Raw genomic sequence first — 27,110 nt, 5'->3', positions numbered from 1 at the left:
TGCAACTGTACTTTTTTTTCATTTTCAACATTGAGGCAATTGCACGGTAAGTTTTACCCTTAGCATGGTGCCATATCACTAACTGACGTTGTTCAAATGAACTTTCCTCTTCGCCCCATTTTTACATAGAAAATTTTCTTATATCACAACTTTGTTAAACAAAACGCGATCGTAATTGCTATAGAAACCTACAGGAAACTAGAGTTAATATACACTGCTCTCCATAAATTAAGCAACAAATGGTGATCATCCAATAGAATCAAACACAAGGCCGGAGGGTGTACTTATTTTATTTGTAACGAAAGTGACTGTTGTCTGACACTAATAAGGGATATGATCCCTAACGCATTCATTGCTTTCTTTCAGCGTGCCCAGCACTCTTCTTCTCTTTTCTCCAACTGTTTTCTCTTTTACCTCACATTTTCTTGTTGTTGCTTAATTTCTGGAGGGCAGTGTATATGAACAGAGTATACATACATTAATCAATCCGTAAATCAAAATTGTCACTGTATCGCAAACTTACGTTAACATTTACTATGTGTCCGAATAATTTTGTGGCACTATTTTTGCAACGGTAGGGATTCATCCTTCGTTATATTGTTGCTGATGTTCGTTTTTTAACTTTTTATCGTCCAATTTTGTGTTAAACATGACATTTTTTAAACGAAAATCAACTTCAACGCTGTACACAGATTTCACTCCCTTCCCGCTCTTAAACGTTAGAAATTTACTGTGTGTCCGAATAATTATGTGACTCACTGTACTTCATTTACCTCTTGTATATCAGGATGGGCTAAAACTGCTAGGTGTGTTTGAGAATTTGTTGAATAATGGCATATAACAAGCTGTTGTTTATTGTTCTATATATCTAAAATAAATTGAATTTGAAGAATAGAGCTTTTGGCAGATGATTTTTGCAACACTATGCAGAACTTAAAGCATATAGCTGCTCGAATGAAGATTTAATACCATAATGGTAAGATGTAATATGTAGTGTATATTATTTTCTCTTAGGTCACTAACATGTTTTGTATATACTGTATATTGGGAATGGTCTATCAATATCGGTATCAACCTGCATACGCATATCAATAAAATTGCAAATAATTTAATCAATGCAATATTTGTATTATTAGTCTGAATATAGTGCAGTTCTTTCCATTCTGTTACTTTTAATGAACATAAATATGTGATCAATGTGCCCTGGTTTCATAAAGTAAATAATAATAACTGTGGCGCAATATCCCTTGAGAGCCAGGGCATACCTACTGACTGCAAGCCTCACTCCTACATTCCCCAGCAGATGTGGGAGATCATCTAACCAGTTACGGATGGGGTGACCTGTGGTCAGCACAACGAATCCCCAGTTGTTGTTGCTGTAGGTTTCTGTGACTGGGTTATGCTACACATTTGTACCTCCCCCCATTTCCTTATGATGGAGGGTTGCCACCGGTCCCATACACAGACCAAAATCTCAGGAATAGAGTTGTCACGCTTCTCCCAGGAGACTCGAACCAGTGTTCATCCCATAGCCGGAGCCCAAAGTGTGATGCCTCAGACCGCATGGGTACATATTACATGAGCAACAATATGCACTCTGGTTTGAGTGTCTTAGGGGAAGCATTACATCCATGGGATTTCGGATAGGTTCCAGATACCATGTACAGCAGTTAGTGATGTAGTGGTAAAAGGAAATGTGAGGGTATTATAAAAAACCAAAACTGCAAGCTGGGAAAAAAATGACTGATAGGGATTGGTGAGTGCTGTGACGTGTGGTGAAGTCAAACCGATAGGTTTCATTAAACACTATGGCCACAGACTTTTGAATGGCATCGAGAAGTGACACCAGTACTCGTACCATCAGGCAAGAGTTGGTGGTACTGGAATTCCATGGGAGAGATGCAGCACATAAGCGAATGATTACTACCCGGAACACGGCACGTCGATTACAGTGGTGCACAGAATGTTGCCAGTGGTCCTTAGAAAAATGGAAAACCATCGTGCAGAGTGACAAATCACGCTACATGTTGTGCCGATCTGATGGACATGCGTGGGCATGACAAATACTCAGGGAGCGGTTCTTACCAGAATGTATTGTCTCCACAGTGAAATTTGGCGGAGCTGGAATCATCGTAAGGGGTCGTTTCTTTGTGGTATGGTGTTGGTCCCCTGTTTTGGTGCCTGGAACTCAGAATGCTTATGCCTAACCTGCAATATTAGACACCTCCATGCTCGCCACCTTGTGCCAACAGTTTAGAAGTGACCCTTTTCATTCTCCAACATGCCCATCCATAAAGAAAGGGGCATAACCGAGTGGTTTGACAACACAGCAGTGAATGAACTCAACTGGCCACCTCAGAGCCCTGATCTCAATCCCACTCAACATCTGCGGAATGAATTAGAGTGCCCGTTGTGATCCAGGCCAAACCACCCAAACACCAGCACCGAAAAGTTCGCTATATTGCAGGAGGAATGGAAGCAACTAACAGCCGATATTTACCACAACCTGGTGGAAAGTCCTCCATGAAAGGTAGAGACTGTGAAAATGGTGAATGGCGGACCTACGCCATACTGACACCAGACCAGCTCCAGGTAAGCACATTCCTACGGGTATCCGGTCATTACTGGCAATATGGTGTATCTCACGCTTACCAACATCCCTGTGCATTTCATATACAATTGGATTGTGGCACACTGACTTACCACTACAAGAATGACCTTTTATTCCTGTATTAACTGTCTGCTTTCATTTCAATCACTATGCAAAACTGTAGGAAATATTAAAGTCTATTATCCAGTGCTTCAAGTGGCAATTGTTAGAAACAGATAATTGCTCCAGTCTTGAGAATATGTGGGGGATGTTTCATGGTTTAATGTAGTGGCAACAAGAAACAGATGGGGAATACAACATTTCTTTTCTTTCAGAAGTGACCCAAACCTAACATAAAATGGAGGTGATTGGAGACAGATATCAAATAGCATCAATGCAAACTTTCAATGTGCAAGAGACTCAATCAAATGTTCAGTAAGTTTATTATTGCATTTACATAATTTGTAAAATATATAACCAGAGGTTTAAAGGTAATAAACAAATGAATTGGTTTCATTCTATTTATCTTTATTTCTCATGATCCTTGTGTTCTTATCAATATTGGGTTATCTTGAATAATAATAATAATTAGGACTGAGCAGATAATCTTACCGATTCCGATACTTGAAAATTGTAATAATTAAAATTTGTTCAAAATATTAACAATATTTGTGTGTAAATGTTCTTCTCCAATTGTGTGCATCAATTTACAAAGAAAATTGCTTTAGAATATTCCAGAATTAATCAGAATATTAAAATAGATGTTGTATAATCACAAAATTCAGTTTTTCGTGAAAAATTGTTGCAAAATAAGAATAATGTTCAAATTTTGCATAATTTCCAGGATAATTAGACTGCGAAAGTGTCACGCAGCATTTTTGCGGACCCTGTGAAATACCAATATTCATGAAACGTATCGGTATATTAATACCAACCGATACTGATACCACCGGCCGATACCGATACATGGTTATCGGCTCAGCCCTAAAATAATAATAATAATAATAATAATAAATGAAACAATGCATACTTTATACCCAGGTCCACATGGTAGTTATTCTCATGGAGCTTAATGCACAGCAGATAAATAAACTTAACTACTACACTACATGAATACTGTAATTAATGTTGTTTTGTTACACACTAGATGATCAAGATTAGGGTTTGATTTTATAGGCACTAAGAACTCATACAATAGGCACGAAAATTTATGAACTATAAAATGAAAAAGGTACCAAATAGTCAGTGAACACTGGCTATTAATTTTCTTAGTTGCAAACTTATTGGATTCAATTTTTTGCATTCTATAGTATTTTTCTTACTTTTTTGGATATTCTTTTGTTACTTTTGGCAATCACTGAGATGATGAGTTGTGTTTAAATGAAACCGATGGAGAAACACCAACAAAACAGGAATGAATTAATTAAAAGTTTTGGATGCATTGGCACATATGGTCATCTTGCACCCTTCAAAGTTAACGAGGAAAAATCATCTTATGTAATAACCTGACCTTAAAGTTAAATAAGGAGTGTAAGGAGCCTCTTAAGAAAGGTTGTAAAGTGAACTGTATACGATGTACACAACACAAGGTAAGGAGATACTAAAAACTTCCTCAGAAACAGTGTAAGAGGCCTGTTCTACGTAAAAAGCTAAAAACATTTGTTAAAACACTGTCATCATCTCCAAACATGGTTGATAAACAGTTTGGAAGGTTAAAACTCAGAGGAAAGTAAAATCGGCACAAAACAGGAGATTACCTTCCATAATGTACCAAGCCAAGGGAACAACCAAAGTGAATGAATGAAAGCAGAAATAAGCAAAAAATATTGCCCAAAGTGGCATTTTTAAGCAAGATCATAAAAAATAGGCATTTATAAATTTGTTCTACGAATATGAAAGGAAAACATTATAGTTTATGTTTTAATGCTAGGGAATAATAAGTCAACGAGGCGAAAATTCACACCCTAATCATAACATCGAATGCTCCACTCACAGAGTACTTAAAATAAAAACACATCCTCTCACTGCAGTAAAGTAATTCCATTGCAACCAGATTTCAGTAGCTACACTATCCATGTGCTCAAAGGTATCAATGAAAGTCTGCGGAATTTGTCGCCACTCTTCATTTAGGGCAACCTCTAGCTCTGGAAGGTGTGATGGAGGTGGCCACTTAGCTGCAATACATCTTCCAAGTGCATCCTAGACATGCTCAATAGGATTTAAGTCAAGTGAGCATGCAAGCCACTCCAAATGCTCGATTCCGTCATCCTCTAGCATGCTGTCCACCAACACAGCTCTATGCGGACGGGCATTATCATCAATGAAAAGGAACACATCACCAATTGCACTTGCCTATGGAATGACATGAGGTCTGAGGATCTCGTCTCCTTATCTAAGGGCTGTCAAACTGCCATTTCGAATGATGTGGAGATCCGTCCATCCACCACTGCTGATTCCAGCCACACCATCAGTCCACCACCACCATACGGGGATGTTGCCTTCACAAATGCAGGGTTGTGTCATGTTCCACGTTCCCTCCACATTAAAACACCTCAATTGTCACTCTGAAGACTGAACCGTGACTCATCGGAGAACAGCACCTGCCTTCATTCAGCATGCCCTTCAGCCCAGTTTCTATGGGTCCTATGGTGTCATGCGGTTAATGGCACACACGCCATGGGCCTACGTGCATAGAGGCCATCTTCACGAAGACGACTGTGGATGGTTTGAGATGAAACTCACTTCCTGTAGCTGTGAGCAGGGAATGTTGCAGCTGCGTTGCATTCTGTTGTCTGTTTCGACGGATTGTCAACAGGAGGTACTGATCATCTCTTGCTGTTGTTGCTCGCAGACGGCCTTGACCTTGCCTTCATCGCACATTTCCTGTCCTTTGGAACAGAGGCGGGAAATGACACTTTGTGATACTCCAAGGGCAGCTGCTACCACTCGCTGTGTCTGTCCAGCTTGCATCCTTCCTGCAGCCCTTCATGCCATGGATTCTGGCATTGTACCACTTGCCCATGTTCCTTCACAAACTCCTACACTGGCTGGCTGGCTACTGGCATTCGCACAACTGCACACTTCTCCCGTCTACCACCCTTTCGACCCACCTGCAGATAGCACAAATGCCTGCGTCACGTGTCTTCATGCAACAATCTTGCTGTCAAGGAGCACTTTCATGCCAGCTTCATTCCTCATGTCATTGATGACACATAAACGTACGGATATTTCCCATGATCCCCTAACTGTTTTGAGCAGTGTATGTCATAATAATGCAAAACTGGTGCATTGAAAAGAAAAACATTGACTGCTTTGGGAACTCAAGAAACCATGCCACAACATAGTGCACAAAGAGTTCTAATAACAGTCATGTTTCAAGTTGAAACAGCCAATGTAAAATCGAAATATTTTAAAACAGTGTCCAAACTGGATGTGTCTCATGGAATTGATGAAACTATGGTCTTTCGACAACTGTAGTTGTTTTGCCTGTAATATATGATTATATTAATAAAAGTACTTGCAGCAAGCTTGTCTTTTCACAAGGAAACATTTTTATATGTAGTAATTTTACAGGTCAATTGCTAATATTCAGCAACCTATAAATCTACAGTCTGTACCTATAATGTCACAGCAGAATTGTTGTATCTGTATAGAGGAAGCTAAGTTTTATGTAAGTAAAGAAACACAATTCCAGTAAGCAGTGATTGGTAATATGCACTATTTGTAGTGTTATGGTAGCTATTTACAGAAACTGTAGCCAGAGACCTGCACGAGACCCAGAAGAAACCCGTCACAAGGAGTCGTGCCTAAAATAATATGCAACATGCGCGTGTCAAGCAAGGCGTTGGACATTGCGTAAGCAATCTTCCCTGAAGAAGAATCCACAGGCCTCGATGTCTGGTAGGTTTTTCTCTTCACAGGGAACTAAGAAGTTGCGTGAAACCTGATGTAGTTCCTTCAGTCTGATGCAAGCAACACTGCCAGTGATGTGAACAGCAATTAAATTTCACTATGCACGGAGGCATTTGAATTCACGTTAGTTGCAGGAGCCCTGAAGTTGCATAACTGTTAGATTTTGTAATTTCTCAAATTAATATTTTTCTATAAAAAAATGTTACATTATTATGACGAACCAACGACCACATATTCTCCAAATTTGCTTTGAGGGTCTTGACATACAGGTTTTGCGTTTTGTTCACTTTATATAACTTTTCTGATCATGAAATCACAAATCTTCTCGGTTTCATTTTTACGTCGTTTGATTTGTTAAAATGTGTGGGCCAACATTGCCAGCTATTTGCACCAGGGGCGGTTACTGATATTGTTGCAGTGTTGCACAACAACCGGATATTTTATAACAAAATTTCATAGTTTTTGTTAGTATATTTTTTTAATTTGTTTTCCTATTAAATATATTGAACATAAACAAAGAATTTTGCCCTTCATTGCTTCATAAAGCAAATTCCATTATGATGTGTTAAAAAAAAAAAGGAGGCAACCTTCGAGATTTCACAGTATATGAGTAGACGCACAGGTACGCTTAGCAAAGCCAGAGCAATGGCCTGATCTCTACAGCGAGGAGTATTGGAGCGAAGTTCAACGCTGTTCTTCCTATCCCCTGCTTCAGTCGGCTTGGTCGTTGCAATGGGTTTACAACACATTAAAGTCAGGCGACCCATTTCGGATCCCCCAGTGGGTGAGGGAAGAAGAGGATGGACCAACAACAAACGCTTGATTGCTAATTCTTTCATACACTGTTCGAGAGCAGCAGCCAAGTTCTCACTGTTCTGTGTCGTAAGAGCAACAGACAAAATGTCCACGTTAAGCAAAGATAAATATTTTATTTTGGGGAGAATCTTAACCTAATTTAAATTATGCTTGAAACTTGTAACAATTTGATTTGATTTGTTGTTTTTTAAATCCACTTTATGCACAGAAAGACTAATCGGGACTGGATCTACAGTTTAAAGTGGGAACCGAACATTAAAGTACTTCTTATGTAATCACAAAAAACACAATTCTGCATGCTGCTGAATAAATGGAAATTTCAAATTTTGTATGATGATTATTAATTGTACTCCTCGAAAGTGTCACGTGTCAGTCACATATAAAATTATAAATACATATAATTACTTTATAAATATATACAAATTAAAGTTATATAAATATATTATATATATATTTGCTGCAACCACTAACATTCTGAACCACGAGCCCCCACTGATTTGCACCCATGTCAAGGTACTAACAATTATTTTCCATTGTGTTCAGTGCGTGAGGGGAGGGGGTCGATCTGTAGAGAGAAAACCTGTAACAAAGGTTTTTCAAAGTTCTTCGAAAAATAGTTTAATGTAGAACAACCACCAGCCACATGAGGTTCTAAATATTTATTAATGATGGAACTTTTGCGTAACTTGCTTAATACTCTGTTACAGATGTCATTAATACAAATGTTTTCTACCATGGAAGAAATCTCTGCAATTTCAAATTGATTAAACATGATGAATATTCCAAGTGCTCCTTCAACAGTTTAGAATCTAAAAGTTGGCAACAGTGAATGCATGACTCGTGTATCTGGAGACAGTCTGGTGCATACCTGGGATGAGAGTTCGCTGTAGGTAAATCAGCTGAGTCCTTGGAGCTTCAAAACCCAGGCAAACAGGTCTTACTCGCTAGGCGGAAAGAGGAGGAAAACTCGGCCCGACGACCAGGCAGGCATAGAACGCGAAACTGGTTTCGGTGTGCAGGGCTCTGACTGTAGCAATGCCATAATTTTAACTTTGTGGTTAAAACAGCAGTTTTACAACATAGTGGTTCTGTTTTAATGTTTGAATTAACCTAGATATGTAGAAAAGTAGCAAACATGATCTCTTCACTTGGTTTCATCAAGGAGGATGGAAAATGTAGGGTGTTGGTAGCACATAATAGCAAGGTATTACCTCAATTATATTAATTATAATGATTAATTTTTACTTGCACATGAGGAAATAATGAATGGGGGAATAGGAACAGATGAAACATGGAGAAACGATAGAATGTTATTTATAAATCACAAATCCCGCATACTCACATTCCCTGTGCTTTGTCTGCATTGTCTACAAAATCTCAGCCTTATTGCTTATTATCAGCAATGAATTTATATACAGGGTGAGCAATAAAACAGTCCCTGGTTTTGAAAGTGTATAACTTTAATACCAAAAGTAGTATTCAGCGGAAATGTTCACACTGGTTGCATAAACTCGTAAAGTTTTTGGTGGTGTTCATTGGAATTACAAACACTCGATGTGCACGCCACCTGTTACGCGGGAAACATCGATACGGTAATCCAGCTCCAACCACACATTCTCAAGCGTATCCGGTGTGATGAAGTTGACAGCTGCACTGATGCGTTCCTGAAGATCATTCATGGTTGTGCGTAGTGGAGATACATAGACCTGGTCCTTCATGAACCCACAAAGGAAAAGTCACAAACTGTCATGTCCGGTGATCGTGGAGGCCACTTGCATAGATTTTGATTTTTGGGTTCAGCTCATCCTTTCCATCGGTGTGGGAGGTTGTTGAGAAAGCTGTGTACAGATTGATACCAGTGTGGGGGAGCTCAATCTTGTTGTAGAATGTAGTCAACTCTCATGGAAGGTCGCCTAATCACCAAAAATTGTCAGAAAGGTGTCCTCGTCCTTCATTAAAGTTTAGATAGTCTTGCAAAACTCACGTCGCTTTACCTTGTCTTGTGGATATTACGTTTGAACCAATTGCAGCAGGTACGGGTGAAACCGCAAACGCTTCCGTAAAATCTTGCTTACGGTTGTTTGTGGCACCTGCAACTGCCTGCTAGCTTGACGTGTTGATTTCCTCAGGCTGCGTACAAAGGCTTCTCGCACACACTCCACAATTTCCTCAGAGACGGATGGTCGGCCAGAATGTTCTTTTCTTTGATCACAAATGTTTCAGGCCACTTCAAAATGGATTTGTGTGTTGGTGGATCAACATCAAAATTCTGTTTAAATGCACGCTGCACTCTCACAACACTGCTTGTTTTGGCAAGTTCTAACACGCACTAGCTTCTTTGCTGCAGGGTGAACGCCATTTTCGATGTCACTGCCCTCTAGTTGCTGAAGTCGCAACTAGCAATTGTGAAAAGAAAGATATGAAAATATTTTGAGTTAACTAAGCTTTGGATATCAATTTTATCAACATATTCAAGTAACTATTAATTTTATGACATCTTGAAATCAGGGAGTGTTTTTATGCTCATGCTGTATAAATACATATTTATGTATGAAGCTGAAATAAGTCATATTTTGTGTTATCTTTGCATATCATGGCATGTAGACACGAAAATTTAGTTTTTATTTTCCATATTTGTACATATATTAGGTTTTGGTTTATATTTTACATATTTTAGTTATTTTAATATATTATTTCAAATGTTTCTCAACATATACTCCATATTTGCACAATAACTGCATGTCCCCGTGTGACTGAAAGAATTGGGCGAATTTCTTCTGAATAACTGACCAAGTCCAAAGCGACGTTAAACACACAAAAGTTAACAACCTTTCTTATACCCTCCAATTGCATTAATTACAAGTTTTCTGCCATCCAAATATTTTTGATGTAGCTCATGTAGTGTCTTGTGTATTATTAAAATTGTATTTTTTTTCAATTTCAAGTCGAAATATTGTGGTTAAAATAACTAAATATGTATTTACATTAGGGCTGAGCAGATACATCGGTATTCATCTACTGATACTTTTACAGAATATTGGTGTTTCACGGGGTCCACAAAAATATCGGGCGACACTTTCACTGTCTAATTATCCTGGAAATTATGCAAAATCTAAACTTGATTTTCATTTTGCATCAATTTTACATGAAAACTATATTTTGTGATTAAAATTATTGCAATTTTTCAAGTATCGGCTCAGCCCTAATTGACATATTTAGCATATTTTTACTATATATAAATCCGTTCCATGCTTATTATGTTCCAGTTCCAACTACTATGCCAGGAGATGGAACAGCTCTCTCTGCTTGAACTTCAAGAGCAAAACTTCAGAGAACAATTTGACATAATAGTTGGTACAGTTAATCAAAAGATTCATTGTCTTAAAGAGGTGGCACATGAATTGGAGAGAGAACTCAGAAATAAAATTGAGGAGTTTGTCGAAAGAATGATTTCATCTTGGGAATCAGGATGCTTTGAAATTTCGAGAAAATTTGAAAATGTTACATTGGTGAGCTTCACATCACCAGGTAAGGTTTACAATTTCACCAACATAAAATTTATTGTTTGTTAATAGTTTATAGTGCTTCTGATTACAAGAACATTTTAGCCCATTTATTAACCCTTAACCGGGCAACCAGTGTCTATCAGACACTGTTGATTATATTTTTTGTCACATCCTCCAAACGATACTTTCTGCGAACATGATATTTTTTTACTTTGTTTTTCTCTCTTTTTCTCATTTCACAATATTTGACTTTGTTTGATAAAGGTGGTCAGGCGTAAAAAAATATTTTCCATTTCAGTTACGTAAACGGGCAAGCAGTGTTTGTCTGACACATTGTACAATTGATATGTAAAGAAGTCTACTTGAATATGTATTAACAAATGTTTAATAAAAAATAAAGTATTTAATAAGACACCACATAAAAATATTATTAACACTAAACTAGAAAAAATGAAAAATATATGAGCAAATAAAACAATTTCCTCACGCTACCTTCCAGCCTAACATGTTTCATATACTATGCTGCAAAAATTACAACAACATGCAATTACGATGATGATGATGAAAACAAGAATCATGGACATAACAATGATGATTAGGTTAAATATCATGTTACTCGCTTGCTTTCACAGCGATAAAACATACAAATCTCGCATTAGAAGGGCAAGATCCATTTGGAACAATGCAGTAGGCTTACCATACGTCCGGGATTAGCCCGGACAATCCTGGTTTTTTAGTGTTGTCCGGGATTGCAAAATGTACGGGGTTTTGAGAACCTGAACATGAAAATAGCTACGGGTATTGAATATTCACGACCAGAATTTATGACCGGCAAGGATCGATTATACTTTTTCTTTCTTCAAGATATCTAATTCCGAGCGGTTCAGTTTCCGTACTTCCATGAGCATCTTGGTGGTTGCAAGCGTGTGAAGTAACTTGTCTACATGTTTTTGATAATTATAAGTATTTACAAGTGCTTTGCATTTGGCAATGGGCAAAAGAAAGTGTGTGTGTGTGTGTAACGTTAACAAAAAAGTATTATCCCATAGCAGCACAAGGTTTCTTAGTTTGTTGCCTGCAATAGAAAAAATTCTTGCCATTTTTGATGGGCTAAACTCATACTTCCTCTCTTGTGACAAATGCCCAAAATTATTATTTGATTTTTTTGAAAATCCAGAAAGTGAGTTGTATTTGAAATTTTTGCATGGTTCTCTACAGTTATTTAATAATGTAGTTTTGAAATTGTAAGCTAATTCTATCACAGCAACAGAAGCATTTCAGACATATTCTCAATTAATTTGTCAACTTCAAACTTCAGGAAAGAAAAACCCATAAATTTATACCATCTTCTGCCAAAGAATTGCTATACACTCTAAAAGAAAATAATGATGTTCAGGAACAAATATTTTTATTAAGTGTAGACAATTTTCATAATTCTAGTATATAATACTTAGAGTTGTGGAGAAACAATAATAATAATTAATAACATTAATAATGTTCCAATAAAATGTTAAGTAATTTCAATTTATTTTTGTAAAAACCCTGAAATTCAGCAGTAATGAGTTGATCGCGAATATGTCCTGGGTTGGACCCAAGAAAATATGGTAAGCCTACAATGCAGTGTCCGAGAGACACTGCTTGCCCGGACACGTTACAAAAATAGCTTGCCCGGATAAGGGTTAAACTGATTAATAATAACCCATGCTGCAACAGCCCAGGCCTATCTACCGAATGCCGGCCTCACTCCCACCTGATCCTATTCACTCACTCACCCAAGATGGACGATCATCCAACCAGTTACGAGGTGATGTGTAATCAGCATGACGAACCACCAGTCGTCGTCATAGGTTTCCAATGACCAGGTTACGCTCCTCATTCGTAGCCTCCCAATGGTGGGTGGGCACCAGTCCCATACACAGGCCGAAATTTCAGGAGAAAAGATGTTACACTTCTCACAGGATTCTCATCGGCACGTGTCCCTTAGCCGGAGCTCAAAGCATGTCATCTTAGAGCGTACGGCCACGGTGTGGGTCACTAAATTGATTGGTTTGTTTTACTTCGCTATTCTGCAACTTCTGGCTAATTGTGAGGATGAGGATGACTGATGAAATCGAAGAACACCCATGCCCTGGGTGGAATTTGAACCTAGGACCCCTGGCATTGTAGCTGCTATGCTAACCACTATGCCATGGAGGCAAGCGGTATTTATTAAAGCCCATTTTCATGGTTTCTTGCATGTATTACTCACTATAAAGAAAGTTGAATTGAAAATGGAGCAAAAGATTAGATAAACCACACGTTTAGTATCCATAATTTCACTGTAACCAGGTGTAAGTACCACCACTAGTTAGCAGAGTACCACTGTAGCTAGGTGAAGATAAGCAATATGGTAACCCCAGTCACAAAGGGCGGCAGGGTACCAAACAACTAAAAACAAAATCATGGCAAAAAAGTAAACGACGCAGTGCCTTTTAAAAGTAATTACACCCTTTCAAATTCATGTAGTTGTCCATGATCCCTCATACTCATTTGAGTCTATCATGCTTGAGTATTAACCCTTCCGAGGCAGATGACGAAATATTCATCATCCATGGAAATTCCTCAAGGACGGGGTTTTTTAAGCAAAATGTAACATGTTGGAAAATGTTTTTTTTAAAAAAAGTTGTAATAACACGATAAATGTCAATGAGGGCTAGTTTTATTCAGAATTTCCAAGGCTTTCGTTTGGTAAGGTATACATGTCGATGTGTACCCACTTTTGGAAGCAACAGAGGAATTTCATTTCTTTTTTTTTTTTTTTTTTTTTTTCAAAGTTTGGCTAGCTCCCATCCGGTAGCACTCATTGATCTGGGCAAACCACCACTTGTTGCTGATTGCCCCAAGTTATGTAATGGCGAATACATACAGAGCATTCCCTGACATTCGCTACGAGACTTGGCGGCAAGCTGCCTGGCATCAGCACTTGTCTTTCCCGGTGAATGGGTCAGTGACAGTCGCTAGAGTCGGCTATTAAAATTACAGTTTTCATATTGTGTACTAACCTTGACTACAGAAGGTTTTGAAAATGATGTCCCTCTGCTGCAACACATTCCTGGCATCTTCGAAGGAAATTGGCATTTACACGTGCAAGTTCGTCTACTGTAATTCTCCCGATTTTTCATACAATACTCTCTTTTAACTCACGGATGGTGTGCGGATTGTCTTCGTATACTTTATTTCCCCATTTTCTTTCCACTTTTATTCAGAACTGACCGTTACTCTAAACCGCCACTAGTTGCTGATTGCCCCAAGTTATATAAAGGTGAATACGACAGCACAACAATCAGCCTGGCGACGTGAGAATGACGTCAGAGTCTACTCGGCGATGACAGCAGATGTGAGGTGAAAGCTTGGAGATTAAACCCAAAAAGATTCCGTGTGCTTTTTAAATTCGGTTTCCTGTTTATTAAACTTTTATTATCAAAATATTTGTTTGACGAAATATTCGTCATCCGTCCTTGAGTTACTTCTGACATCTATAGCCCCCGCCCCGAAAGGGTTAATGGTACATCATTTAAATGCGACAATAATCATACACACATAAATAGATATTGACAAAAATCCCTTCTTTGCTTCACATGCAACGCAACCATTTCTGTTTGTCTCGTCAAGTTTACGTCTAATCTTAATAGAGTCACTTGCAGTGTTGCCATTTCTATGTTACCAAATTTTATGTTCACATAGCAAAGTGAAACATTATTCAGCCTAGCAAGAGGAATATAATAATAGAAAATGATCAGAATCGGAAAATACATGTTTTACAGAGACGCACACAAGTAAATGCTTACATAGATATTTCAAATATGAAGGGGTAGGTGGTGGGTGTTTTGTAGCTTCCGCTGCATCTCTTCCAAAAGTACTTGCCATTGTATTTGTGGGACAAACATTATATACAAATCATCAATATTTCTCTGATTGTAGCAGGCTGTTCTTCATTCATAGAATTGTGTATATTGTGAAAATTTGCATCCCTCGAAGAAACACTGAACTGTACCAAAAACTGTCATCATTCATGTTAATTATCATGACCACAAAATTTTCAGTGTTATTTAACACAAACATAAAATAACATGTAATAGTTAACAAATTGAGAAATTTATTTAGTATAATTGTCTTTCTACTGCCAGGACAGGCCCGTAACCAGAATTGGTTATCAGGGGGGGCTTTGTAAATCAACTCAATTTTTCAAAAGTTTGACAGTGTTAAATTAAGGTAAATTATGTGTGTGGGGGAGGGGGTCATTAAGTTACATAAAGTTTAGAAATATCACACAAATACTACATTTTTTCTATATCTTTTAAAATATCACTTGAAGTGTTAATTGGCTGCTACTGAAATCATCCCTTACTACACACTCCATACTACGTTTGATGATACAGATATCACACAACAAAAAAGGGGCAATATTCAATCATAGTGCCTAGCGTACATCCCACTCCCCGGCAGAAACAATAAAACTCCCCTTCGTACCCAAAACTTGGGAGCTGTTAGCCTTTGACGAAGATGCGGAGGGAATTTGCATAATGACATCAAAGTCACAGATTTCTGTATAAATGGGAGGTTGCAACAGGGGCAACGAAGGTACAGACAAAGAAGCTTCCTTGTGAAGGAACTTTCTGAAGTCTAGAGAAGAGAATCTCCTAAATACTTGCCGCTACTTAAGACTTCTTCTTATAAATAAGATGAAGGAATGTAATAGCTGCTGTTCATGCTCCCTGAATTTATCCTTCACCAAAGTTGTGTGCAAAATAATATCGGCTGTCTACATATTCTCTTCACTGCAAACAAATTACACACAATAGTTTTACCTAATGTCAAGGGGCTGATGGTAGTTCCAGGGGGGGCTACGGGCCTGTGCCAGGATCGTAAAAAATAGCACAGGTTTTTGACCAAATAACCAAACACTATGAAAATATTGTATAACATATTTCAGTGATTTTTCTCGATATTTTGGTTACATAAAATCCATGGCTTTAATAATTTCCAATTTATATCGAATCTTAGTTAAGAAATGCAAATGTCTAAGTTTTAAATCACTATTTCAAAGCTATGGTCCTATTTGAAGTTGTAGGTCCTGTCCCAATTAGTCTATCTGAGCATAACGTGAACTTCAAACAAACTTTTAAAGCATAGCTTGTGCCAACATTATTCAGAATAATGAGTGATTTATTTCACTTAATTTTTTCATTGGAATTGTCACACATTTGATTTCCACTGTCTCGACATTCTTCTCCAGGTGATATAACCATCATCATATTCATTATCCATGAAGAATACTGTAACAGTGGATATAGTCTGTTAACAATCAAATGTGGCAAAAACCCCTACCCCTGCCATCATGAGAGAAGGTTTGGGTGATGAGCGCCATGGAAGATTTGGGGAGGAGGAGGGCAAAAGCTTTTGTTTATGGATTAAAGGTGCCTGTAGATTTGCCATCATTCATAAGTTCAAGCAATGCCTTTGTAACCACACAACTTGAATTTATGTAGCACAAGACTCATTCTTTGAGAAACTATTTTTTTCCCAGTTTAAAGCTGGTTTTAAAGTGTTTTTTTTTCTTTTTCAAAATGGCATTGTCTCACCTCTTATAACTAATCTGTTTCTCTCACAGTTAAATTTTATTTTTACACTTAAACCCTTCCCCACCAGACACTTTTCTATTGAATATTATGTTAAGAGTAAATTTTAATAATCTATTTCATTTTCACCTATCACTGTGTATTGGTCAGATAGACTAAGCTACATTTTAATATCCCTCCATATTTGAGGACCCACCACCGCAGACCAACTATGGTTATACATGTACAGTGGGATCATTGAGTATTACCATGCAAATTGTCCGTGACTATTTTCATTTATTTTTCTCTTACATTTTCTTTTGCAAATTCCTCTCCCTGCAGCACTCTGGAGGATGCCATTTCTAGAAATTGCATTTCTACAATGGCAATATGTACATGAGCATACACACATCATAGAAACAATTACACCTGAGTATCTATTCACAAGCAGTTGTGTGAATACTAATTTGTTGACTACTGATAATCCTTTAGCTGTTATTTACTTTCAATACCACCATTGCAGTCCTCTAAAAAGACATTTGGACACTGAATAGTAATTTCTTAAAATTTGAAGGGGAAATTTGATAATTCAATGTTGAAATACATGTCTGTTGATATGCTACATGAAATACAGAAGGTTGTTAGCTTTATATCTGACCATTTTTGACGGGTACTCACCTTAAGATATACCGCGCCACCACCACAGATCATGTTATACTGGACCACCAGCATTGTGGACTATCGCCCGGCATCTCAGTTTCCATTGCAGCAAGCTCCGGAGCAGGACAGGTATGGTAATTCTGTCCCACTCCTCCCTGCAAGCTTTCCATAGACCATCCAGGGTGCGCAGGCAGCGATGTTGAAGACGTCGTTTCAACAGTCCAAATGCGCAAAAATCCATTGGACTGGCATCTGGGCTTTTCACAGGAATGCCTTCAAACGGAATGACACGAATTCCTAATTACTCTGCCATTACCTGATAAAAACGTAGTGATGTTCTGGCGGTATGACTCGAAGCCTTCTCCATATGGATCATCACCTGGTTCGCATCCATTCCATACAATTTTGGGATGTCTCTCCGATAGATAGGTGTCAGAATGGAGTTTTGGAATTATCTGGCATTCACCTTCACGTTTTTGTCCACCGTGCGTATCATCAACTTACCCTCATATCCGAATCCCGTCACAACCATAAAGCCACGAGGGAAACTTTCCCTGCACTGACGAACAAAGTTGCTGCGCCCCTTGCCGTCCATGTCACGTTATGTGATACTTTGCAGCCCTTCTCCTGGTGGTTTTCGTGGGTGAATGTTTCGCAAGGAGAGCCTGTTGTGTGTAACGGGCCACTGTAGCTTTCGCAGTAGTCACCCCGAGTGTTTCACAATGCATACGTATGAAAACTTAGCATGCAAAATGGCCATTATGTAACCCTCCCAATAACGGTTGATTTTCGGCACCATTTGATAACATTCATAACCAACACTCACGCACCTACAAGGTGCGACACAACACTGCTCCCGCCAGCAGACCCATAGTTCCAGCATGATACGCCAGGTGGCAGCACCGAATTGAAAATGGTCGGATATAAAGCGAACAACCTCTGTATATATTGTTTTATGTGCAGTCTCATTTCAAAAATTTTTGTAAGATGAGTGGGATGTTTTCTACTTTTAGATATTTCTCCCGTATTTTCCTGGACTGTTCACTTTTCTATTAGGATAACTTTGCCAAAGGGGGGGAGGGATGATTAGATTTTCATTTCTCTTAAATAATTGGAATTCATGATTTTCTTTATATGCAGAGACAACACTATCTGCACTTGTGGAAAGCGTAAATTATTTCATTGAATCACTGCAATATTACCATCTGAATTTCGCCATGCACTCCAACTGTATGATTTCAGCATCAGAACTGAAAAGACAGGTATAGTGTGTTGGTTAATATGAATAGTTTGATGTAAATGTATTAAATTCCCTTGACACACATTAAATATTCGAAACAACAAATACTATGACCCTATTCCTGCAGTGTTCAATTATACTTTTAGCCTTTGGTTTTCCTGAATCCACTGCTGCATTCAGGGAATGCATATATATACACCCCGTCCCAGCTAACTTTGGAGCAAGGCCATGCATAGCGGCAGAGGAGGAGCAGGGAAATCGAGTGGTGAAAGCTCAGTGTTGCCAACCATATGGTCCTGATCGTACATGTATGGAAATTTCATGGCATGTACAGACGTACGGTCCACACCTTAGTCCGTACGCTAAATGTACGGCTTGTCAAAATTTGTACTTGCTGTTGCACTAATATTTTCCTAAGAAATTCTTAAACCTAGTGTATTGGACCGGAGACAAAAATACAGTCAGTTTGCCATGTGCATACGGGATTATCCTTTTCAAAAGTTGCCAACGCTGACAGAGTGAAGCAGGGGGAGCGAGTAACTCCACTCGTCCATTATGCAATTCTGTTTCTCTCACTGTTCATTGGTGGAGCCGTCTCACGTCACTACTTGCGCAAAGACTTGTTCTCGTTCGCCTGGTCTACAGTTAGCTGGTACAGGGTTTAGTTGGAAAGAAATATGCTCATCTTGTAAGGAGAGAAATGCCCATTATTATTATTATTATTTAAATTATTAATAAGAACAACTTTTCAAGGCTGAAATTCTTTAATATGTTTGGTGTTCTGATGTACTGCATGTGCATATTTTCCAAGAGAAAATGAAATGATATGTCAGCTTCGAAAGATAATAATTGTAATAAAGTTATTACATTGTATTTAAATATATCCATTTGGTGGTTACCAGATATGTAGCAAAATCAATTGTGAACATAAACTGCATGGAAAAATGAAACACGAACTTATTAGAGCGAAGAAAGTTATTATTATCATTATTATTAACAGTATTAAGTACAGTGCCTTATATGACAGTAAAAAACTTCTTACGTCACGTGACGGCAACATATTTGTTTAAAACAATAAAAAACACACAAACAGCACGATAAAAAAAAGTTCTTCCAAGCTTTCCATTCCATCTTGGAATCATCATCAAGGCTGAAGAGATGACGAAAGTAATGCTGTTGAAGTTCTGCTGGCGCTACTCGCTGTGTCTGCCTGAGGATGTCATTGCAGTCTTGCATGTTGAGATTGTTGGTGGGGGAAGATGGATTTTTAAGTTTTACTGTGTTGTACCATGATAAATAAAGATTTCCACATAGATTGTTACTAAGATTATTTGTGTTTTTGATCATGTGTACACCTTCCTTAACATCCTGTTTAATTTTTTCCTTTGCCTGTGCCAGGAATTGGTAATTAGTGGTTGGTTTCTATGATATGTTTGGCCAAACCGGAAGAACTTGCTTTCTCTTTACTTTCCCAGAGACAGCAAGTAGCACCATGTCACTTTCATCATCTCTCGACCAGCCCTAATGATGATTTCGACATAGAATCGAAAGCTTGGAAGAACTTTTTTTATTGTTCTGTTTGTGTTTTTTATTGTTTTTAACAAATACAGTGCCTTCATTTGCTTATTGAGCAGCTTGAAATGCAGCTCGTGTAGTGCCTGGAACTTACCTGTGAAATCGGATGTTTATAACCCTTCAAGTGCATAGTACAGGTAAAGTAGTCACGTACTTTTGCCACAAATAAAAAGTTTACTTTAATAGTCAGCTCCTAACACTTCTCCACAAGTTTATTTCACTTAAGAATCAGCATACAAATTCTTTGTTCTAAAGTGTACTCATGTTGCAACAGTATAACAATGATGATAACACTTAACTGTCTTGCACTTACTTTGCAAACTACACAGAAGTGAATATAAATCTTTCTTCAACATGACACATCAGGCCTCCCAGATGTCACAAAGGTTGCGTCGTCATCTTGTAATCAAGGGGTCATGGGTTTGATACCTGGTAGAGAGTGGTTCTTATCTCTCTTTAAACTGTACGTCCAGTCCCAATTAGCCTCTCTGTGCATAAAGTGGACTTAAAACACCAATTCAATCAATCAATTCATTCATTCAATATGACACATCCACCAGTGTGAAAGCAAACAGTTGACACTCATGCCACAGAGTTGCAATGCTCTGACAGTATTGTCGATGACACGTTGTTGATCAGAGTTAGTTTTATTGCAGTTTTCCATCATGTGATTATTGAAGAAAAACTTGACAAAACACCAGTTTGGAAAACTACCAAATGCGCTCGAGTTGAAGTGTTACACTGATCTGATTTTGCCAGCAAGTAGCACACTTCCACCTTTCGAGTGGCACTATAGAAGAAAATTTAGAGCCGAGGTGGTCCAGTCAGAAAGGCACCTTATGCCATATGGGAAACTCAGTTTAGATTCCCAGAGTGGATGATTTCAGATGGGGTTTTCCTTGGACACACCCTTGTATTTTAATAATTTCTAAAACGTAAAGCTTCCTCTGCATATGGTGTGTGGAGTTAAAACTCACACATGCACAATCTTGGTAATTTCTGCCATTTTTGGTTAATCACAACGATGGCAATGAATGGTGATAGGACGAGAAATGGATGAAGGGCCAAACATGACATGAGCTGCCCTAGGATTATACCGACTGCGAGTCATGACGCTAGAGTCTTTTTAGTCCGCAAAATGCAGGCTACATGGAAGAGAGGTAGACATTAGGGCATTTTCAGAAAATGTTACCCCTTACACCTCATATGGTATAATCAATTTAAGAAATGACTTGAGTTTCTTCTTTAACATGTTCTCTGCCATGTCAGTCATAATGACCGAAACTGGCACATAATCAATCACGCCATGTTGGTCATTATGACCGAAACATGTGGCTTGACTGTGTTGTTCCAAGGGTGCCGTCGGTCGCAAGTATAACAATGATGTGCATTAGGCATGACCAAGGCATGGGAGTCGAGTGCACATTAAACATTTTATTCACTGTTTTGCAAAATAAAATCCAATAACAACTTTGGTGCAGGAGGCAAAATTGGTGAAACCACCCTGGCAGGGAACGTGTTAACCACTTTATGCACAGATTCGCTAATCGGGACAAGACCTACAGTTTAACCACTTGCCTGATTAACCTGAGTTAACTCAGAATTTGTTTTTGCTTTACATATTATTTACCCGAGTTATCTCGTTAAAATCGTGCAACTGCAGTGCAGTTTTCTGCCTACCCGGACAGACTCGTTTGAGCTTTAAAAGGTGTTAATTCCCATTTTGGCTACTAGATGGAAGGTGTAGATAGCTTGCTGCCATCTACCGGATTCCCATGACACTACGTAGTTGTCACCTTTGCAGTGGTACTTGTGGTCGTTGTGTGAGTGTAGTGCCAAAACTTACAGAGCGTTTTTGTGTTGTGAATACATTCTGTTCATGTTTTAGTGTTTTCCATTGTGTGGAGAATGACAAGATGAGTGACGACAAGCTTAGACAACAGTATAGAGGAGGAGGAAATGGACATGAGTGGAAGTGATACAACAGTGGACAGTGTGTGTACTGACGAGACAGATTCAGATAGTTGTGGTGGTGTACAGTCGCCTTCCAAAATCTTTGCTTTGGTATATGATTTGTTGGTGACAATGGACAATTATTATAACTCACCACAACTTGCAGATCTGTTCATTTCGAAAAAGACTGATGTATTTGGAACACTGAAACACAGTAGGAAAGATGTACCACAGGCTCTAAGAACAGCCAAATTGAAGAAAGGTGAAGAAGTAGGGTTGCAATGCGGCAAAGTGACAGTCATGAAATGGAAAGATAAGAAGGATGTGACATTGTTGTCAACCATCCATTCTGTTGAAATGATGACTGTAACACAACGTCACAAAGCAAAAATTAAACTACGAGTGGTGGTCGATTACGATGACAAAATGGGTGGTGTTGATCAGCATCTTGCTTCGTACGCCACACCAACGAAGCGTGGCAAAAGTATTATAAAAAGATTTTCTTTCATCTGTTGGATCTGCCTCTTTGGAATTCAACATTAAAATGTGAAGACATTTTATTTTCCACAGTTTATATGCTATTTTGAAACATTTGTAGTACTTTCCATGTATGTACGAGTTAACTCGGGTTAATAATTATGGAGTTTTTTTGAATAGTTTGGTAACCTTAATTGACCCTAAAAATAGAATTTCATTACTGTTCCTTAATTGCCGATATCTGTACATTACAAACACACAATACAAAAATGTGTAAAATATGGACCACTTTTGGGAAAATAATGTGTCAGGCAAGTGGTTAAAGAGGGATCCAAACTGCTATGTGCGTCCACCGGTAATCAAACCCAGGACCCTATGATTACAAGGTGACGACATTGCCACTGTACCATTGGGAAGGACCAAAAATAATTAGAAAATACACATGTAGTGTCAGATACATAAAATAGATTTGTTTTAAAAAAAAAAGGGCATTTACTGTGCAATAACAAGTTGATTATTTCTTCCAGACAACCACCTTGATCCTTCGCCTTTCATCCTGTAATCACACCTTGCAAAGAATCATGTCTTACCAAATGGAAATTCCTTTCCTCCAAACCATAAATGCATTGATAGAGAAATTTATTAATTGTGAAGACATATTTTCTCTTCCGAGAGAACACATATCTCCTTCAGAGGCATCAAATATAAACGCTTCTAGAGATACAAACATTGAAGTGATTCCACAAAAGAAATTGCGTGTATCAGTGGTAACGCTTGACAAAGAGTATGCAAATTCTGAGAATCACAAACTTTCATCTCTTAACTTCGTTATAAAATTATTAACTGGTGAGCTTCTTGGGCATGAAACAGATGACAATCAGGTCATTGTGACCGATATATTGGAAGAGGCTACTGCAACTCAACAGCAGCAAACTTGTCAAGATACAGCGAGTGTTCAACCTGAAACTGTGCAATTTAAAGAAAACATGCAGGCCTTTAATGTGAATCAGTATGCAGCATCAACAAGTGACTATCAGTATGAGTTGACTAATAGATTAAATCAAACTGTTCCTATGGTATTATACTTGCCTACCAGCTATGTTCAGTTAAACTCATCAGCATTTGGAAATGCATACCAGAATGCTAATGAAATTTCTATGATCAGCTCTGAAAATTATGGCTTAGAACATCTACAGTCTAGCGAAGATGTCGAGGGAAGAACAAGTAGATATAATGCTCGAAGAAATTCTGGACGGAAACGTAAAGCAAGGCAAGTTTCTTACTTAATGACACGAGGTATAGTCAAAAAGTTAGTTTTACTAGCATGAAACAAACAACGTATGGAACTTTTTAGGCTATGTCAGAGGTAGTTTTCTACATAATCACAAAGTAGATTTCAACACTTGCCATGAGTGGGTGACATGAATTTTCCTATGCTTTCTTTCAAAAATTAACAAGAGAACCATTCTCACATTACATTTTGGACTTCCCCCAATTGAACAATATCGCCACTTCACAAGGTCCTTTTTTATGGAACTGAACTTTGGAGAAACGTCTGGACTGTAGGGAGGATGTTTCTCTACAATGTGATTGGGATTTATGAGCCTCATCTTGAACAACATGCAATATATTGCAATTGTCTGGCATGAAATTGCTTTGTCACCACACAATTCATGCAACTGACATTTCAATTGCAATACTGCTTGCAACAGATAAGATTCCATGGCTCATAAAAGATAAACTGTTCTTGTCATGGCGATAATGGGTTCGTTCCATAAGTTTTAACAAAATGCACAAATCAAGCAAAAATAACCAGCCTCTTGAACCTGGTGAAACCAGTTATTTTACCATCTGAAAGAAAGCACTAGGCCAGTGGTTCCCAAAGTGTGTGCCGTGGCTCACTGGGGCACCGTGACTGGCTTTCAGGGGTGCCGCCAAATGTTACAATATTTTCACTGAAATTCAATCGATGTGCTTATTTAGTACTTTTTACACATAAATATTTTTGAATTTGAAGTATGTGCTTATTTTTTTAACTTAAGGCAAGCAACCTAACCACATGAACTGAGCGTTGCAAGTGTTAGATAGGCCTACATTCTGACTTGGGTGTTGCGGAAAAATCTTGAAATACTAAGGGTGCTGTGAAACGAAAAAGTTTGGTAACCCCTGCACTAGGCCAAAGCTTCAGTTGCAATGTTTTGTTTATGGAAAGTTTCCACATCTAGTGAAAGGCATGACCTTCTGTCGGAAATAAACACTATTGCAGACATTCACATTAATATAAATTGCCTTTTTAAAACAGTTAAGGGCATGAGAGACAGTCTCCGCCCGGCTTTTCCCTCAGAGTCAGTGTTGCTAACTTAGCTCTCTTAGGGCCAGATCTGACTCTTTCGTGCACTCGTTTGGCTGTGAACAGGGGCGCCCACCCCCGTGTCTCACTATGATAACATCACTGGTTCCATTGACTAACTTTTGCCATGATTATACATTGTGCACGTGACGTGATATTGTTATATTGGCTGAGTTGCCCCACCCTCTCTTATACCTCCAGCTACTTTTTTTATAGCGCCGTGTTGATGTGAAATTGGCATGATATTGTTATCAGGGAATCCTTTATTTTTCGATTTCATCGACCATGAAACGAGTTATGCCGCTGGATCTAGATGGTGAAAACTAAGAATAAATTGTCATCAATTTAGAGTTAACGGTGCCCCCTTTGACAACTAACATTATTCTAGGAAGCACTTCGTAAATCTAGCTCCTTGAAACAGATTTAACTCCATTTAAGGTGAAATTTAGCTTTTTTATGTGCACCAGGTTTGGCAACACTGCCAGGAGAAATTCATTTATTGGGCATATGGGAGAATTATTTGATTTGTTCTCTTGCGAATATCAAACTTCCGATGGAATAGTAAATTATATCAACGGGAAGAGGGCAGTTTGAAGAAGTAATTGCCAAGCTGAAAAGTCGAAACTCCCATTTGATTAGCTGTAACTTGATGTTGAATTTGATTCCCCATAAGGAATACATGAGATTCCGAAAATTCTTATTCTTGAATATTTTTCAAATATCGTGTCCAGCTTAATAATTAACATAAAAATAACGCTTCCACTTGCAACATGGAGAGAAATTCATACTCTTGATATGGCCAGGGTTTTTTTTTTAGTAGAAGTGCCCATTCAGGCGACATTGAAATAAATGCACAATTGGTGCCTTACTGTATCTCCTCCCCTTGAGGCATACAGGTCTTGTACATGATGCTCTATATCACACACTGATACAGTCCAGGTATTAAGCGTATGGCTACAATGCATGACAGAAGAAGAGATATCATAAGCAGATGTATTCTGTGTGTATTCTTGCTGAATCAGGATTCAATGTACTTGAATGTTTCGGACATAATGTCCAGTTTATATTAAATATGTTAATTGTACACCGTCTGGTATTTATCTTGTGCGACTTATATTAATCTATATTACCATGTCCTTCACTCCGAACCTATCACACACTGTTCAAATTGTGTTATAATTTCCGAACCGGTGCAGTTTGAAGCCATCAAGCACACACATTGTCTGCAAGTCACAGATGACTTTCACTGAACAAACCAGCATCCTTGTCAGTGGGGGAACAAACTTCATGAATCGCACAAAAATTAACTGAAGGAATGTAATAACAAATTCTACGATCTTCTCACCAGGCCAATGGCTATAACTTGTTTAACACATTAAACCCATGCAACTTTCAGAACACACTTTTAATGTATCTGAAGTATAATCATGTTTCCAACAACTTACATCAAAATCTCTCCTTTTAGACCAAAAATTATGGATGGATACAACTAACTTTTGACTATCCCTTGAAATATCAAGAACATGTGATTTAAGTTAGTGAGACATCAACATAGAAAGTTGAAGCAAGTTCAAAATTAGTTTTGTATTTGTACCATACTGTCAATGGGAACCCAGCAGCTTCTGCGTAAATCTCCAACATTGGCTGAAATGATACGTTGAAGTCTCTATCCTCCTCTCTAAGAGCCATTCTTCACAAGCCGAACACCCAATTCACCTTAGAAGAAGGAAAGGAAAGCGTTGCCACCATGTTGAAAGCGTTGCCACCATGTTGATATTAGCAACAGTCACACAAAAACTATTTTAATTAACATTTCTCTTTCAAAGGACCAAATATACATCCAGGCAAGAAGAACAAGTGGACAAAGCAATGAAAGTGTCTGAGAATGAAGTTGATGACCTTCTACCAATCAAGATTCCATGTCTGCAAGGAGGACTCTTTGAACCACTTGCATAAAAAATATTACTTGTCCATGTAAATGAGATCTGTACATGTTATTCATTATCACACATTTATTCCAAGGCAAATTCCAAATAGGTAAAAGGCAATAAGAAGTTCAGCAAAAAAATCACCTGTAAATGTTTACTATTTGGAACACTGTATTTCAACAACCTAACAATGGTTCTTAAAAGATAAGTTGTGTTGGAATAAAGGTATGAAAAGTGCATAGTTAAAGCTCCCTACTTTTCAACATTTTTTATTGAGATATTGTAAAAAAATTATTACAAATACTGAAGTAAGGCTATATATGTATCCTAATTATTCACTGAAAAATAGCACCAAAAAAGTCTAAAATCATGTATGTAAAAAACTATATTTGTATCTGAAAGATGGTGTTTCACTTTCACTGTAAATATTAATTAAATTTGAAGACTGTAGCAGTTTAATTTCTTCTCTTAGTTTTTAATATTAATAAATTGATCAATTTGTTTGA

The 27,110-nt window shown here is 38.0% G+C and overlaps 1 protein-coding gene across 2 annotated transcripts; it reads left to right on the top strand.

Annotated features, from left to right (window-relative positions):
- The first annotated feature begins 839 nt into the window (after positions 1–839).
- Positions 840–27,110, top strand: LOC146004711 (uncharacterized). 2 transcript variants are annotated; one of them, XM_083143666.1, is made up of 7 exons: positions 840–976; positions 2,926–3,025; positions 6,164–6,260; positions 10,585–10,846; positions 18,222–18,343; positions 22,854–23,596; positions 26,503–27,110. In XM_083143666.1, the coding sequence occupies exons 2-7, from the start codon at positions 2,949–2,951 to the stop codon at positions 26,630–26,632; spliced, it is 1,431 nt and encodes a 476-aa protein (XP_082999792.1). In that variant the 5' UTR covers positions 840–976; positions 2,926–2,948; the 3' UTR covers positions 26,633–27,110. The 2 variants fall into 2 exon arrangements, with proteins under 2 accessions (XP_082999792.1, XP_082999793.1); XM_083143667.1 differs by lacking the exon at positions 6,164–6,260 and having other exon boundaries at positions 962–976.

This window comes from Lepisma saccharinum, chromosome 22 (genome assembly GCF_977018435.1).
Source record: "Lepisma saccharinum chromosome 22, izLepSacc3.1, whole genome shotgun sequence".
NCBI classification, from domain to species: Eukaryota; Metazoa; Arthropoda; class Insecta; order Zygentoma; family Lepismatidae; genus Lepisma; species Lepisma saccharinum.
The sequence above is the reverse complement of the archived record's forward strand: the minus strand, read 5'-3'. Positions and strand labels throughout refer to the sequence as shown.

What these genes read in the sequence shown, in the direction of transcription:
- LOC146004711 (XM_083143666.1), top strand. Translation starts at nt 2,949, where the DNA reads ATGGAGGTGATTGGAGACAGATATCAAATAGCATCAATGCAAACTTTC. An exon ending in CATCAGAACTGAAAAGACAG is followed by an intron (nt 18,344 to 22,853) that starts GTATAGTGTGTT and finishes TATTTCTTCCAG; the next exon opens with ACAACCACCTTGATCCTTCG. An exon ending in GGACGGAAACGTAAAGCAAG is followed by an intron (nt 23,597 to 26,502) that starts GCAAGTTTCTTA and finishes TCTCTTTCAAAG; the next exon opens with GACCAAATATACATCCAGGC.